Genomic DNA, 16846 nt, shown 5'->3' with positions numbered 1-16846 from the left:
GTTAGAGCGTTGGGCCAGTTAACCGAAAGGTTGCTTGTTCGAATCCCCGAGCCGACAGGGTGAAAAATCTGTAGATGTGCCTTTGAGCAAGATTCAAGATGCAGAACCTTTGTGAAGACTAGTCTAGCTTATGGTGCCGGAGAAGATTTATTCTGTACATAATGTTTCTGCCACCGTCTCTTATGCCCGAAAAGAGCTTCTGGATATTAGGACAGCGATTACTCACCTCATATTGGACGAAGATTTTTTCTTCAACGAGTCGGACGCGAAGGATATTCTACAGACACCCGACAAGGCCCAAATCCCTGTCATTCGCATGAGAAAGAGACAGAGATATTGTGGACGTAAGTTGGGGTGCCTTTTAAGGAGCCAACGGCGAGCGAGTAAACTGCCTCTTCCATAACTCCTATTAGCCAATGTTCAATCATTTGAAAATAAATTGGACGACCTAAGATTAAGGTTATCCTACCAACGGGACACAAAAAACTGTAATATCTTATGTTTCACCGAGTCGTGGCTGAACGACGACATGGATAACATACAGCTGGCGGGATATACGCTACATCGGCAGGATAGAACGGCTGACTCCGGTAAGACAAGGTGTGGCGGTCTGTGTATATTTGTAAACAACAGCTGGGGCATAAAATCTAATACTAAGGAAGTCTCAAGGTTTTGCTCGCCTGAGGTAGAGTATCTCATGATAAGCTGTCGACCACACTATTTACCACACAAACCGATGCTGGCACTAAGATTGCACTCAATGAGCTGTATAAGGCCATAAGCAAACAGGAAAACGCTCATCCAGAGGCAGCGTTCCTAGTGGCCGGGGACTTTAATGCAGGGAAACTTAAATACGTTCTACCTAATTTCTACCAGCATGTTAAATGTGCAACCAGAGGAAAAAAAACTCTAGACCAGCTTTACTCCACACACAGAGAAGCATACAAAGCTCTCCCTCACCCTCCATTTGGCAAATTTGACCATAACTCTTTCCTCCTGATTCCTGCTAATAAGCAAAAACTAAAGCAGGAATCACCAGTCACTGTCTTCATCAATAAGTGCATCGATGACGTTGTCCCCACAGTGACCGTACATACCCTAACCAGAAGCCATGGATTACAGGCAACATCCTCACTGAGCTAAAGGGTAGAGCTGCCGCTTTCAAGGAGCGGGCCTCTAACCGGGACGTTTATAAGAAATCCACTATACCCTCCGACGAACCATCAAACAGGCAAAGAGTCAATACAGGACTAAGATTGAATCGTACTACACCGGCTCCGACGCTCATCGGATGTGGCAGGGCTTGAAAACTATTACAGACTACAAAGGGAAGCACAGCCGCGAGCTGCCCAGTGACACAAGCCTACCAGACGAGCTAAATCACTTCTATGCTCCTTCGAGGCAAGCAACACTGAAGCATGCATGAAAGCATCAGCTGTTCCGGATGACTATGTGATCACGGCTCTCCGTAGCCGATGTGAGTAAAACTTTTAAGCAGGTCAACATTCACAAGGCCGCAGGGCTAGACGGATTACCAGGACATGTACTCCGAGCATGCGCTGACCAACTGGCAAATGTCTTCACTGACATTTTGAACATGTCCCTGACTGAGTCTGTAATACCAACATGTTTCAAGCAGACCACCATAGTCCCTGTGCCCAAGAACACTAAGATAACCTGCCTAAATGACTACCGACCCGTAGCACTCAAGTCTGTAGCCATGAAGTGTTTTGAAAGGCTGGTCATGGCTCACATCAACACCATTATCTCAGAAACCCTAGACCCACTCCAATTTGCATACCGCCCCAATATTTCCACAGATGATGCAATCTCTATTGTACTCCACACTGCCCTTTCCCACCTGGACAAGAGGAACACCTACGTGAGAATGCTATTCATTGACTACAGCTCAGTGTTCAACACCATAGTGCCCTCAAAGCTCATCACTAAGCTAAGGACCCTGGGACTAAACACCTCCCTCTGCAACTGGATCCTGGACTTCCTGACGGGCCGCCCCCAGGTGGTAAGGGTAGGTAACAATACATCTGCCACGCTGATCCTCAACACGGGGGCCCCTCAGGGGTGTGTGCTCAGTCCCCTCATGTACTCCCTGTTCACCCATGACTGCATGGCCAGGCACGACTCAAAAACCATCATTAAGTTTGCCGACGACACAACAGTGGTAGGCCTGATCACCGACAACGATGAGCCAGCCTATAGGGAGGAGGTCAAAGACCTGGCCGTGTGGTGCCAGGATAAGAATCTCTCCCTCAACGTGATCAAGACAAAGAAGATGATTGTGGACTACAGGAAGAAAAAAAAGAGGGCTGAGCACGCCCCCATTCTCATCGACGGGGGGCTGTAGTGGAACAGGTTGAGAGCTTCAAGTTCCTTGGTGTCCACATCTCCAACAAACTATCATGGTCCAAACACACCAAGACAGTCGTGAAGAGGGCACGACAAAGCCTATTCCCCCTCAGGAGACTGAAAAGATTTGGTATGGGTCCTCAGATCTTCAAAAAGTTCTACAGCTGCACCATCGAGAGCATCCTGACTGGTTGCATCACCGCCTTGTATGGCAGCTGCTCGGCCTCTGACCGCAAGCCACTACAGAGGGTAGTGCGTACGGCCCAGTACATTACTGGGGCCAAGCTTCCTGCCAGGACCTCTATACCAGGCGGTGTCAGAGGAAGGCCCTAAAAATTGTCAAAGACTCCAGCCACCCTAGTCATAGACTGTTCTCTCTGCTACCGCACGGCAAGCAGTACTGGAGCGCCAAGTCTAGGTCCAAAAAGCTTCTTAACAGCTTCTACCCCCAAGCCATAAGATTCCTGAACAGCTAATCATGGATACCCGGACTATTTGCATTGCCCCCACACCCCACCCCCACACCCTCTTTTACGCTGCTGCTACTCTGTTTATTATCTGTGCATAGTCACTTTAACTCTACGCACATGTACATATTACCTCGACTAACCGGTGCCCCCGCACATTGACTCTGTACCGGTACCACCTGTATATAGCCTCCCTACTGTTATTTTATTTTACTGCTGCTTTAAAATTATTTGCTATTTTAATTTGTTACTTATCTATTTTTTACTTAACACTTTTTTTATTTTCTTAAAACTGCATTGTTGTTTAAGGGCTTGAAAGTAAGTATTTCACTGTAAGGTCTACACCTGTTTTATTCGGCGCATGTGGCAAATAACATTTTATTTTATTTTATTTAATTGCTCCAGGGTTGCTGTTTATTATGGCAGACTCTGGCCGTGACATTGGAAATGTGTTTTTTGCATATTCCAACTCTCCCTGAGACACCCTCAGGGAGTGGGGATATGCAAAAAAAACACATTTCCAATTCACACTTGTAAATAGGACAAATATAAGCACCCATCAAATTATTTATTTTATTACACCCACAAGCGCAGATGTAACCTTCTAGAAAGTGTGAGCGGGTGCTTTGGTATCAGAGGCTTCCAGGGTTAAGACTCAGATCAATAATTCATTGGGAGTATAACGAGTCAGCATTCTGGAATATTCATTACGTAAGGGATAATCAACGAGGGGCTATGCATTCTCTGGAAAATAGTGCACGACGTGGAAGGTGTGTTCCACGACGCGTTAGTGGAGTGGAACCCACCTTCCACAGAGTTGCATTATTTTCCATAGAACACATAAAGCCCTGAGTTGATTATCCATTTTATACCATGGCAAGAAATTAACATATTTGCCGCTAGAAATGTATTAATTTGGCAGTAGAAATGTGACAACATCCACTGAAGTAGCTTTACTAGCTAGCTAGATAGCTACAGTAGTTGCCGTGGTAACCAAACAAACAGACTTGTTAGCTTAGCTAACCAAACCATCATCCTATCTTGCTATTATTAAAATCGAATTAAACTATGCCAATAATGTTTTCAATTCGACTTTTGCTATCAAAAGCAGCTCAAAAATAGAATGAACTTCATAGCCATTTAATTATACCGTGCAATTATACTGTGCGTTCTAGGGAAACAATGTATGCTCTAGAATGCCCTTCAAACCAATCAGAAACGAGTATTCAACAATGCGATGGTATAAATGTTAGTTATCACTTTCATTAGAACTAAACAAAAACATCCTATTGATCTCATGGAATTGGAATCTTTTAGGTTGTAGAAACACTGCACAAACCTGGATGTGAAAAATATATTATTATACACCCCCTTGGTCTTGATTTGGCCATTTGGAGACCATGAATTGAAAGTAATGATATGAGGATGTCTGTCTGTGGGGACCAGAGTTATCAGGACAGATGTTAACCTAATATGACCATTCATACTAGGGTTGGGCGGTATCCAGATTTTCATACCTTCATACCATACTGTTCCTGTACCATACTGGGGTATACGGTATTACCGGCAGTGCACACAAGTGGCGCTATTTCTATCCAAACATTAAAGAAACGCACAAAACAAATTTAGGCAGCAGGGATCCTGAACCAGGAGGGGATTGATTGTCTCTGCTGAAACCAATAAGCTTGATTTGACCTTGCAAGCTAGCCCCCCCCACCCACCCCGGTATATACGGTATACCGCCCAAGCCTAATTCATACTGCAAGCCCTCTATGTTCATACAGTACATGTCTCTAAGTCAAGTCGGTGAGAAAGGAATCATCACTATTGTCATAGCAACCAGAGGTAAGGCATTGCTTTGGAAGAAGTGACACACAGTGGAGTGAGTCTTGCTAGAATGCCACCATTGTGAAATCCTTCGTTAAGGGTCAGTAGTATGCTTGGTAAGTGTTCAAGTAGTTCAAGTAAGGTACTGTAACTCTGCAGCCTGAAGCGTCATAGATTATCTGAATGACAAATGGCTGTGAATTAATTAGCTATTGATGTCAGTATCCACATCCTCCATGACAGTAGTATGAAATTACAGTTTGAATATGAACTGATAGTGGAGACGGCAGAAATCATGAGATCAGATACGGCTCTAAATACCATTGGTCTTCATGCCCTACTGTAGCTTCTAAGAAAAAGGCTCTGGCTGGTTCAGTACTGCAGCTCACAGTTACACATAACAAAGCCCTCCATCCAACCCTCTCTCCCTTCTCTCTCTTCCTTCTCTTCTCATAACTCCATCCCACTCTCCCATAGCTGAGTCATTGCTAAGCATATTTACTCTATCTGAGGAGAGATTTCACAGTGGTGGTATTAGACAGCCTCACAGCTGAGATAGTACTAGTTATCAGAGCAGCTGGAAGAATGAGATGATTTCTATGCTCTGTCTTTAGCATGTTTTTAAAAATGAATCGTTCAAACTGCCCATAGGCACAGATCTAGGATCAGTTTACCGTACCCCCTAAATCCTAACCATAACCCTTGGGGACGTGAAACACAAAACTGATGTTGGATCAGTGTCTAAGGCCAATTTGATCCTCTTCCACCACAGACTCTGTCCACAGGTACAACATATAAAGTTTGTTTTAGAACACATTACCAGGAGCAGTCTGGTTGAAACCATTTTTAGACAGGCATCTGGCTGGGTGTATAGGACTGAGAAACTGAGGGGTCCTTGTGTTGTGATGTGACAGGAGCTGAGAAATGCCCACAGTGAGGAGATCATGGGGATTCGCCGGGAGGAGGAGATGGAGATGTCTGACGACGACTCGGATGAGAGCCCCTGTAAGAAGATACGCATGGAGGAAAACGGTAGGACAGACACAAGCCCAATCCCAAATCTACGCCTGGCATAGTCCATAGCCCCTAGCCCTTGGCCCTTAACCCCTAGCCCCTAGGCACTTGTACCTTTTAATGATGGCAGGCCACTGTAGCTCATAAATCACCAGACTGCTAAAGTATACAGTGCCTTCAGAAATTATTCATACCCCTTGACTTATTCCACATTTTGTTGTGTTACAGCCTGAATTCAAAATGGAGTAAATATATGTTTTATCTCACACATCTACACACAATACCCCATAATGACAAAGTGAAACCATGTTTTTAGAAATGTTTGCAAATGTATTGAAAAGGAAATACAGAAATATCTCATTTACATAAGTATTCACACCCCTGACTCATTACATGTCAGAATCACCTTTGGCAGTGATTACAGCTGTGAGTCTTTCTGGTTAAGTCTATAAGAGCTTTGCACACCTGGATTGTACAATATTTGCACATTATTATTTTTTAAATTTTTCAAACTCTGTCAAGTTGGATGTTGATCATTGCTAGACAGCCATTTTCAAGATTTTCAAGACGATTTAATTTAAAACTGTAATTAGGCCACTCAGGAACATTCAATGTCGTCTTGGTAAACAACTCCAGTGTATATTTGGCCTTGTGTTTTAGGTTATTGTCCTGCTGAAAGATGAATTTGTCTCCCAGTGTCTGTTGGAAAGCAGACTGAACCAGGTTTTCCTCTAGGATTTTGCCTGTGCTTAGCTCTATTCCGTCTCTTTTTATCATAAAAAACTCCATAGTCCTTGCCGATGACAAGCATACCCATAACATGATGCAGCTACCACCATGCTTGAAAATATGAAGAGTGGTACTCAGTCATGTGTTGTGTTGGATTTGCCCCAAACATAATGCTTTTATATTCATGACATAAAGTTCATTTCTTTGCCAAATGTTTTACAGTTTTACTTTAGTGCCTTATTGCAAATAGGATGCATGTTTTGGAAATATTTGTATTCTGTAAATGCTTCCTTCTTTTCAATCTGTCATTTAGGTTAGTATTGTGGATAACAAAAATGTTGTTGATCCATCCTCAGTTTTCTCCTATCACAGCCATTAACTGTTTTAAAGTCATCATTGGCCTCATGGTGAAATCCCTGAGCGGTTTCCTTCCTCTCTGGCAACTGAATTAGGAAGGACATCTGTATCTTTGTAGTGACTGGGTGTATTGATGCACCATCCAAAGTGTAATTAATAACTTCACCATGCTCAAAGGGATATTCAATGTCAGATTATTATTTTTTTTTACCCATCTACCAATAGGTGCCCTTCTTTGCGAGGCATTGGAAAACCTCCCTGGTCTTTGTGTGTGTGTATGTGTGCGTGTGCGTGTATATGTGTATTTGTGTGTATGTTGTGTCTAACCCGCTCTCCCCTCCTCCTCTCCAGGAGTGTGTGACCAGTCTGGGGCCTCTCTGAGGGAGGAGAATGACTCTCTGCGCTGGCAGCTGGATGCCTACAGGAACGAGGTGGAGCTGCTGAGGAAGGAGCAAGGCAAGACCTGCCGCCCTGACGACCCTGAACACTTCCCCGACACACACACACACCTGCTGCAGCAGAGCATGCACAACATGCAACAGGTACACACACCTGCTACAGCAGAGCATGCACAACATGCAACAGGTACACACACCTGCTACAGCAGAGCATGCACAACATGCAACAGGTACACACACCTGCTACAGCAGAGCATGCACAACATGCAGCAGTTACATTCCACCATCTACACCTGTATCATACTGCACCTGTGATTACACTATTGTGATTGTGATTGTGATTATACCAACAGTAATTGCAGTGGTGGAAAAAGTACTCAACTCATACTTGAGTAAGAGTACAAAGTAAAAGTAAATGCTATACTGTACATCAAATTCCTTATATTAAGCAAACCAGACGGCACGATTTTCTTGTTTTTTTAAAATTTACGGACAGCCAGGGGCACACTCCAACACTCAGACATAATATGCAAACACAGTATTTGTGTTTAGTGAGTCCGCCAGATCAGAGGTAGTAGGGATGACAACACATTATATTGATTGGTGTGTGAATTAGACATTTCTTTGTTTTTTTTACCCTTATTTTACCAGGTAAGTTGACTGAGAACACATTCTCATTTACAGCAATGACCTGGGGAATAGTTGTCCTGCCTGAGCATTCAGAATGTGGGCTGGGCATCCTGAAGATGCATGACACTATAATTATAACATAAATCAAATCAAAAAATGTAACGAGTACTTTTAGGTGTCAGGGAAAATGTATGAAGTAAAAAGTACATATTTTCTTTAGGAATATAGTGGAGTAAAAGTAAAAGTTGTACAAAATATAAATAGTAAAGTAAAGTACAGATACCCCCCAAAGAAGACTGAAGTAGTACTTTCAAGTATTTTTACTTACACCACTGAGTAATTGATAAAGCATCAATACAATACAGTGCCAACACTGCCATCACATGCTGCAGGTATTTGGACCGGTGCTTTCTCCAGCAAAAGGTCATAGCACAAGTACATAGGACACAGAGCATTAGAGACTGATGTATTCTGACTCCTGTCTACCGCAATCACAATCCCTCCCTTTATAACCTGACTCAGACAGACCAACACACCACAACACACAGTCACACCTCTGCTTACTGTTGTTCCTGCTTACTCTAGCACTAACACCTTCTGCCACTGGTGTCTCCTCTGTGTTCATCATCTTCTCTGTTGTTTTTGTCCTCCCAGCACTGTGTGGTTCTCTCTGTGTCTCTCTATCTATCTCTTTTGTGGTCTGTTGTGTAACTCTAACAGCCTCTCTCTGTGTGTCTCTCTCCTCCCAGCAACTGCTGAGTCTGCAGGAGCAGCTGAGGAGTAAGGAGGTGGAGCTGGAGCAGGCTAGAGACGAACACAGATACCTGCAGGGAGAAGTCCTAGCCCTGAGAGACAAGGTGAGAGAACATGCACGCACGCACACACATGCACACACACACACACACACATACACACACGAGTGTAAACTCATATGACTGAGCTAGATGGAAGGGAGTTAGGGACATGGTTTTCATGTAGTGGCAGTCTAGTATTTATTTTGGCAGGCTACTATACAGTAACTGTCTCTTAAAGTATTCTCCTTATCTCCCTCCATATGTCTTTCTATTGTTGTTTCTATGCAAATGGCTCTCTCTTTCTCTCACTTTCCCTCAGTAGGGGGTCACACGAACGCACACACGCGCACACACACACGCACATGCACATGCACACACACATACTTTGCATCCCCAGAAGCACTGTACTGTTGCGTGAGAATAATACAACCAGTGGATGGATGAATATCTTTCTGATTCTATCTGATTATGCTAACTGTTACTGGTGCATGACTGTTATTGGACTGAGGTAATGGGAACATCAATAAGAACAGAGCTCCTGTGGAGAAAGAGTGTATTCAGCTGGAATCAGATAGATGGATACCTAGAGAGGATAAATTGATTAACAAATAGAAAGATAGATAGAACCTCCAGGGAGGATATATTGTTTCCATACAGTCTAAAGATCCTACATACACTACATGACAATAATGTGGACACCTGCTCGTCGAACATCTCATTCCAAAATCATGGGCATTAATATGGAGTTGGTTCCCCCTTTGCTGCTATAACAGTCTCCACTCTTCTGGGAAGGCTTTCCACTAGATGTTGGAACATTTCTGCAGGGACTTGCTCCCATTCAGCCACAAGAGCATTAGTGAGGTCGGGCACTGATGTTGGGCGATTAGGCCTGGCTCGCAGTCGGTGTTCGATGGGGTTGAGGTCAGGGCTCAGTGCAGGCCAGTCAAGTTCTTCCACGACAAACCATTTCTTTATGGATCGCGCTTTGTGCACCGGGGCATTGTCATGCTGAAACAGGAAAGGGCCTTCCCCAAATTGTTGCCAAGTTGGAAGCACAGAACCGTCTAGAATGTCATTGTATGCTGAAGCGTTAAGATTTCCCTTCACTGGAACTAAGGGGCCTAGCCCGAACCATGAAAAACAGCCCCAGACCATTATTCCTCCTCCACCAAACTTTACATTTGACACTATGCATTGGAATAGGTAGCGTTCTCCTGGCATCTGCCAAACCCAGATTTGTCCGTCGGACTGCCAGATGGTGAAGCGTGATTCATCACTCCAGAGAACGCGTTTCCACTGTTCCAGAGACCAATGGCAGCGAGCTTTACACCACTCCAGCCGAGGCTTGGCATTTCGCATGGTGATCTTAGGCTTGTGTGCGGCTACTCGGCCATGGAAACCCATTTCATTAAGCTCCTGACAAACAGTTTTTGTGCTGATGTTGCTTCCAGGGCAGTTTGGAACTCGGTAGTGAGTGTTGCAACCGAGGACAGACGATTTTTATGCGCTACGCACTTCAGCATTCGGCGGTCCCGTTCTGTGAGCTTGTGTGGCCTACCACTGTTGTTGCTCCTAGACATTTCCACTTCACAATAACAGCACGTACAGTTGACCGGGACAGCTCTAGCAGGGCAGTAATTTTACGAACTGACTTATTGGAAAAGTGGCATCCTATGACGGTGCCACATTGAAAGTCACTGAGCTCTTCAGTAAGGCCATTCTCCTGCCAATGTTTGTGTATGGAGATTGCATGGCTGTGTGCTCGATTTTATACACCTGTCAGCAACAGGTGTGGCTGAAATAGCCGAATCCACTAATTTGAAGGGGTGTCCACATACTTTTGTGTATATACAGTGGGGGAAAAAAGTATTTAGTCAGCCACCAATTGTGCAAGTTCTCCTACTTAAAAAGATGAGAGAGGCCTGTAATTTTCATCATAGGTACACGTCAACTATGACAGACAAATTGAGAAAAAAAATCCAGAAAATCACATTGTAGGATTTTTAATGAATTTATTTGCAAATTATGGTGGAAAATAAGTATTTGGTCACCTACAAACAAGCAAGATTTCTGGCTCTCACAGACCTGTAACTTCTTCTTTAAGAGGCTCCTCTGTCCTCCACTCGTTACCTGTATTAATGGCACCTGTTTGAACTTGTTATCAGTATAAAAGACACCTGTCCACAACCTCAAACAGTCACACTCCAAACTCCACTATGACCAAGACCAAAGAGCTGTCAAATGACACCAGAAACAAAATTGTAGACCTGCACCAGGCTGGGAAGACTGAATCTACAATAGGTAAGCAGCTTGGTTTGAAGAAATCAACTGTGGGAGCAATTATTAGGAAATGGAAGACATACAAGACCACTGATAATCTCCCTCGATTTGGGGCTCCACGCAGGATCTCACCCCGTGGGGTAAAAATGATCACAAGAACGGTGAGCAAAAATCCCAGAACCACACGGGGGGAACTAGTGAATGACCTGCAGAGAGCTGGGACCAAAGTAACATAGCCTACCATCAGTAACACACTACGCCGCCAGGGACTCAAATCCTGCAGTGCCAGACGTGTCCCCCTGCTTAAGCCAGTACATGTCCAGGCCCGTCTGAAGTTTGCTAGAGTGCATTTGGATGATCCAGAAGAGGATTGGGAGAATGTCATATGGTCAGATGAAACCAAAATATAACTTTTTGGTAAAAACTCAACTCAGTCGTGTTTGGAGGACAAAGAATGCTGAGTTGCATCCAAAGAACACCATACCTACTGTGAAGCATGGGGGTGGAAACATCATGCTTTGGGGCTGTTTTTCTGCAAAGGGACCAGGACGACTGATCCGTGTAAAGGAAAGAATGAATGGGGCCATGTATCGTGAGATTTTGAGTGAAAACCTCCTTCCATCAGCAAGGGCATTGAAGATGAAACGTGGCTGGGTCTTTCAGCATGACAATGATCCCAAACACACCGCCCGGGCAACGAAGGAGTGGCTTCGTAAGAAGCATTTCAAGGTCCTGGAGTGGCCTAGCCAGTCTCCAGATCTCAACCCCATAGAAAATCTTTGGAGGGAGTTGAAAGTCCGTGTTGCCCAGCGACAGCCCCAAAACATCACTGCTCTAGAGGAGATCTGCATGGAGGAATGGGCCAAAATACCAGCAACAGTGTGTGAAAACCTTGTGAAGACTTACAGAAAATGTTTGGCCTGTGTCATTGCCAACAAAGGGTATATAACAAAGTATTGAGAAACTTTTGTTATTGACCAAATACTTATTTTTCCACCATAATTTGCAAATAAATTCATTAAAAATCCTACAATGTGATTTCTGGATTTTTTTTCCTCATTTTGTCTGTCATAGTTGACGTGTACCTATGATAAAAATTACAGGCCTCTCTCATCTTTTTATGTGGGAGAACTTGCACAATTGGTAGCTGACTAAATACTTTTTTTCCCCACTGTATAGTGTAAAACAACAGCTATCTGGATCCTTCTTCTGTTACTAAGTACATGCTCTATGCCTCTGATTGTTACCAGGGTTACCAGTGTGAATGGTCAGTACTTGATGTTGGTCTCGGTCTTGATCTCTGTCTGTCTTGTTTTCAGATGCTGACTAATGGGGATGTAGTGGTAGTGGAGGGGAACAACGGAGAAACACCTGAGAAGGTCAGTCTGCCCCAACACACACCACTATACAGTACCCACACAATACTCTACACACACACACACACACGCACTTAACATCTCTGTACCCTCTTCTTGAGTGCTTTTATTGACCCAGCCAGCTAGTGTGAGGAGACGTCAGTGTCTGATGATGTTTTCAGAGCAGGGGGGTAGGCCTATGCATTAAGGGTGGGGGTGATATGGGGGGTAAGTAAAATAGTGTTTGTGTGTGGAGGGGTTAGGGTTTGTAGTGGCTTACTGTGTATGTCCCTTGTGCCCTGTGAAAGGCAGACTTGGACTGGAGAAGGAGAGAGGAGAATCTCATTGGAGTAACACCAGTAGCACAAGCCACTCTCCTCTCTCTCATAAAAATAACACTACCCCAGTGACTACACACACACACATGGTCGCACGTACACACATACAGTACATACACACACATACACACACACACACATGCGCCCATGCACACACACACACACACACACACACACACACACACACACACACACAGAGACAGACACGTGTGCTGAACTTTATTCTACCCCTGTAGTTACTGAACTGGAAGCTGATACCCATCTGAGAGCTGATACCCATCTGATAGCTGATACCATGCAGTAGTATCAGTTCCCATTGCATTTGTGTGTCTATAAGGACTAACACAGCATTGTGTGTGTGTATACAGGTAGTGAACGGGTGTGCGACCACTCTGTACCGCAGCAGAGACAGGAGGAGTGAAGCAACCATGAGAGGAGCCCTCACATCAGAGAGAGAGGCTCTGCTACTGGGTGAATATCATCTACTATGTATATTAGACACTCTTTACTGGAAAGCATATTGTCTACATTGTCTCCTTTTCTTCTGTAATAGTCATCTGACTGGGAGTGTTTTAATGGTTGGGGTTAGGCTGAGGGTACGGGGTGGATTGGTACATGTTGGAGGGGGGCCAATGTTTAATGGGGCCAAATGGTTTTGAAACAGCCCACGCCTGTCTGTCATGTTCTTGGATGAAGAACCCAAGGACCGGGATGGGGGGTTGGATGGAGGGGGACTCAGGGGACAGGTACTGTGGGTCTGCTTGCCAAGCAGGACTCTGCTGACCCTGGCCACACACACATAGAATAATCCCCTATACACACACACACACGCACACACGCAGGCACGCGCACACACACAAACATTATCTCTCCCGGCTGCACACAGCGGTGCTGTGGTTGTGTTCTCACACAGAAACACACTCCATCCACACAGAAACGCACTCCATCGCAGGGCGCTGGGGACACAGTGACAGACGAGGACGCCGTCAGCCAGAACAGAAGAAAAGACTAACCGGTTCCAGGAGAGAGGAGAGAAAGAGACTGACTGGAGAACACAAATTGACTAATTCTCCCGTGGCTCTCCTCTCCCTCTCTCTCCTCCCCTTCTATCTCTCTCCCTCTCTCCTCCCCCTCTACCTCTCCCTCTCTCTCCTCCCCCTCTATTTCTCCCTCTCTCTCCTCCCCTTCTATCTCTCTCCCTCTCTCCTCCCCCTCTACCTCTCCCTCTCTCTCCTCCCCTTCTATCTCTCTCCCTCTCTCCTCCCCCTCTACCTCTCCCTCTCTCTCCTCCCCCTCTATTTCTCCCTCTCTCCTCCCCTTCTATCTCTCTCCCTCTCTCCTCCCCCTCTACCTCTCCCTCCCCCTCTACCTCTCCCTCTCTATTTCTCCCTCTATCTCCTCCCCCTCTATCTGTCTCCCTCTCTCCTCCCCCTCTACCTCTCCCTCTCCCTCCTCCCCCCTCTCTCTCCTCCCCCTCTACTGCTCGCTCACTCTCATCCCCCTCTATCTCTCTCCCTCTCTCCACCCACTCTACCTCTCCCTTTCTCTCCTCCCCCTCTATCTCTCTCCCTCTCTCTCCTCCCCCTCTATCTCTCTCCCTCTCTCCTCCCCCTCTACCTCTCCTCCCTTTAAGCTCCCAGAAATACAGTGGGGGAAAAAAGTATTTAGTCAGCCACCAATTGTGCAAGTTCTCCCACTTAAAAAGATGAGAGAGGCCTGTAATTTTCATCATAGATACACGTCAACTATGACAGACAAAATGAGAAAAAAAATCCAGAAAATCACATTGTAGGATTTTTTATGAATTTATTTGCAAATTATGGTGGAAAATAAGTATTTAGTCAATAACAAAAGTTTCTCAATACTTTGTTATATACCCTTTGTTGGCAATGACACAGGTCAAACGTTTTCTGTAAGTCTTCACAAGGTTTTCACACACTGTTGCTGGTATTTTGGCCCATTCCTCCATGCAGATCTCCTCTAGAGCAGTGATGTTTTGGGGCTGTCGCTGGGCAACACAGACTTTCAACTCCCTCCAAAGATTTTCTATGGGGTTGAGATCTGGAGACTGGCTAGGCCACTCCAGGACCTTGAAATGCTTCTTACGAAGCCACTCCTTCGTTGCCCGGGCGGTGTGTTTGGGATCATTGTCATGATGAAAGACCCAGCCACGTTTCATCTTCAATGCCCTTGCTGATGGAAGGAGGTTTTCACTCAAAATCTCACGATACATGGCCCCATTCATTCTTTCCTTTACACGGATCAGTCGTCCTGGTCCCTCTGCAGAAAAACAGCCCCAAAGCATGATGTTTCCACCCCCATGCTTCACAGTAGGTATGGTGTTCTTTGGATGCAACTCAGCATTCTTTGTCCTCCAAACACGACGAGTTGAGTTTTTACCAAAAGGTTCTATTTTGGTTTCATCTGACCATATGACATTCTCCCAATCCTCTTCTGGATCATCCAAATGCACTCTAGCAAACTTCAGACGGGCCTGGACATGTACTGGCTTAAGCAGGGGGACACGTCTGGCACTGCAGGATTTGAGTCCCTGGCGGCGTAGTGTGTTACTGATGGTAGGCTTTGTTACTTTGGTCCCAGCTCTCTGCAGGTCATTCACTAGGTCCCCCCGTGTGGTTCTGGGATTTTTGCTCACCGTTCTTGTGATCATTTTTACCCCACGGGGTGAGATCTTGCGTGGAGCCCCAAATCGAGGGAGATTATCAGTGGTCTTGTATGTCTTCCATTTCCTAATAATTGCTCCCACAGTTGATTTCTTCAAACCAAGCTGCTTACCTATTGCAGATTCAGTCTTCCCAGCCTGGTGCAGGTCTACAATTTTGTTTCTGGTGTCATTTGACAGCTCTTTGGTCTTGGTCATAGTGGAGTTTGGAGTGTGACTGTTTGAGGTTGTGGACAGGTGTCTTTTATACTGATAACAAGTTCAAACAGGTGCCATTAATACAGGTAACGAGTGGAGGACAGAGGAGCCTAGGTCTGTGAGAGCCAGAAATCTTGCTTGTTTGTAGGTGACCAAATACTTATTTTCCACCATAATTTGCAAATAAATTCATAAAAAATCCTACAATGTGATTTTCTGGATTTTTTTCCCTCAATTTGTCTGTCATAGTTGACGTGTACCTATGATGAAAATTACAGGCCTCTCTCATCTTTTTAAGTGGGAGAACTTGCACAATTGGTGGCTGACTAAATACTTTTTTTCCCCACTGTATAATTTCATCACAAAAGGAAAGCAGCCTCTATCTGATTCTGACTGGACTGATTTTATTAGCCTGATTTCCTTTTGTTTCCTGTCACTGTATGAATCTCCATACAACAAGCACAAAATAGTTCTGTGCCAATTCTCAGATGTACAGCTAGAAAGCGGAGCTCCCTTTGGTGCTGCAGGGAGGTGAAAGCAGCCTGCTTGGTGTAAAACAGAGCCAGGAGCTGGTTGGAGCAGAGGAGAGCAGAGAGGAGAGCAGAGGAGAGAGTAGTAGGCAGCAGCACATTTATCTCTTTTAGCGCGGCCCACAGAAAGCCAACATGAAGGAGAGTAGAGGCAGAGCTCTCTATCTCCCCGCCAGCAAGCCGCCCTGCCTGCTTCCCTGCCTGCCGCAGACACTACAGCTTCTGGGCTTTTCATTTAATAACCAACACAGGCATCTACAGGGGACACACACCTACACACACAGACATGCGCCAGCATGCATGGATACACACACGTCTGCAATCTGCAAACACCCCCCCTCTCCGGCAGCAGTGTGGCAATTATGTGTGAGTAGTGGTGGCTGAGGGAAGTGAATTAGTCCTGAAATGGGCAATGTTACGTCATATAAATCAGGGGAATAAATATTGTCTCAGGGTTCCCAGGGGACCGCACTATATTCTCTCCCCCCTGAGTTGCTGTGCTACCTCTGCAGGACTTCTCACAAGTAATCAACTCAAGTACTCTTTGAGCTCGGACCAGCGTTTTTCATGACGGCGCGGGATGCATTTATTGCATGGCATTGTCAGCAAGATACAGATTGCAGCTCTGCAGGAGAACTGGAGCTGAACAGCCTGTGTTTTTCCCTTCCCTCTCTCTTCCTCTTCCTCTCTCTCTCTCTCTCTCTCTCTCTCTCTCTCTCTCTCTCTCTCTCTCTGCAGGCATCATATCTACCTTCCTCCATGTCCACCCGTTTGGAGCCAACATCGACTATCTGTGGTCCTACATTCAGAGACTGGACACTACGGTCAGTTTCTATATATGAAATAGTCACTAAAATAGAGAAAGGGAAAAAAGCTGGG

The 16846-nt window shown here is 45.2% G+C and overlaps 1 protein-coding gene across 2 annotated transcripts in view; it reads left to right on the top strand.

Annotated features, from left to right (window-relative positions):
* LOC121536930 (ecto-NOX disulfide-thiol exchanger 1-like) overlaps window positions 1–16846 on the top strand; it is a 109946-nt gene that overhangs the window by 91273 nt on the left and 1827 nt on the right. For both annotated transcript variants that reach the window (XM_041844583.2, XM_041844584.2), the window contains 6 exons: window positions 5576–5693; window positions 7113–7303; window positions 8539–8646; window positions 12183–12242; window positions 12925–13027; window positions 16706–16791. In XM_041844583.2, coding sequence (XP_041700517.1) covers window positions 5576–5693; window positions 7113–7303; window positions 8539–8646; window positions 12183–12242; window positions 12925–13027; window positions 16706–16791 — 666 coding nt within the window. The remainder of the gene's footprint in view (window positions 1–5575; window positions 5694–7112; window positions 7304–8538; window positions 8647–12182; window positions 12243–12924; window positions 13028–16705; window positions 16792–16846) is intronic.

This window comes from Coregonus clupeaformis, chromosome 23, assembly GCF_020615455.1.
Source record: "Coregonus clupeaformis isolate EN_2021a chromosome 23, ASM2061545v1, whole genome shotgun sequence".
In the NCBI taxonomy this organism is placed as follows: domain Eukaryota; kingdom Metazoa; phylum Chordata; class Actinopteri; order Salmoniformes; family Salmonidae; genus Coregonus; species Coregonus clupeaformis.
This window is presented reverse-complemented; position numbering and strand designations above follow the sequence as displayed.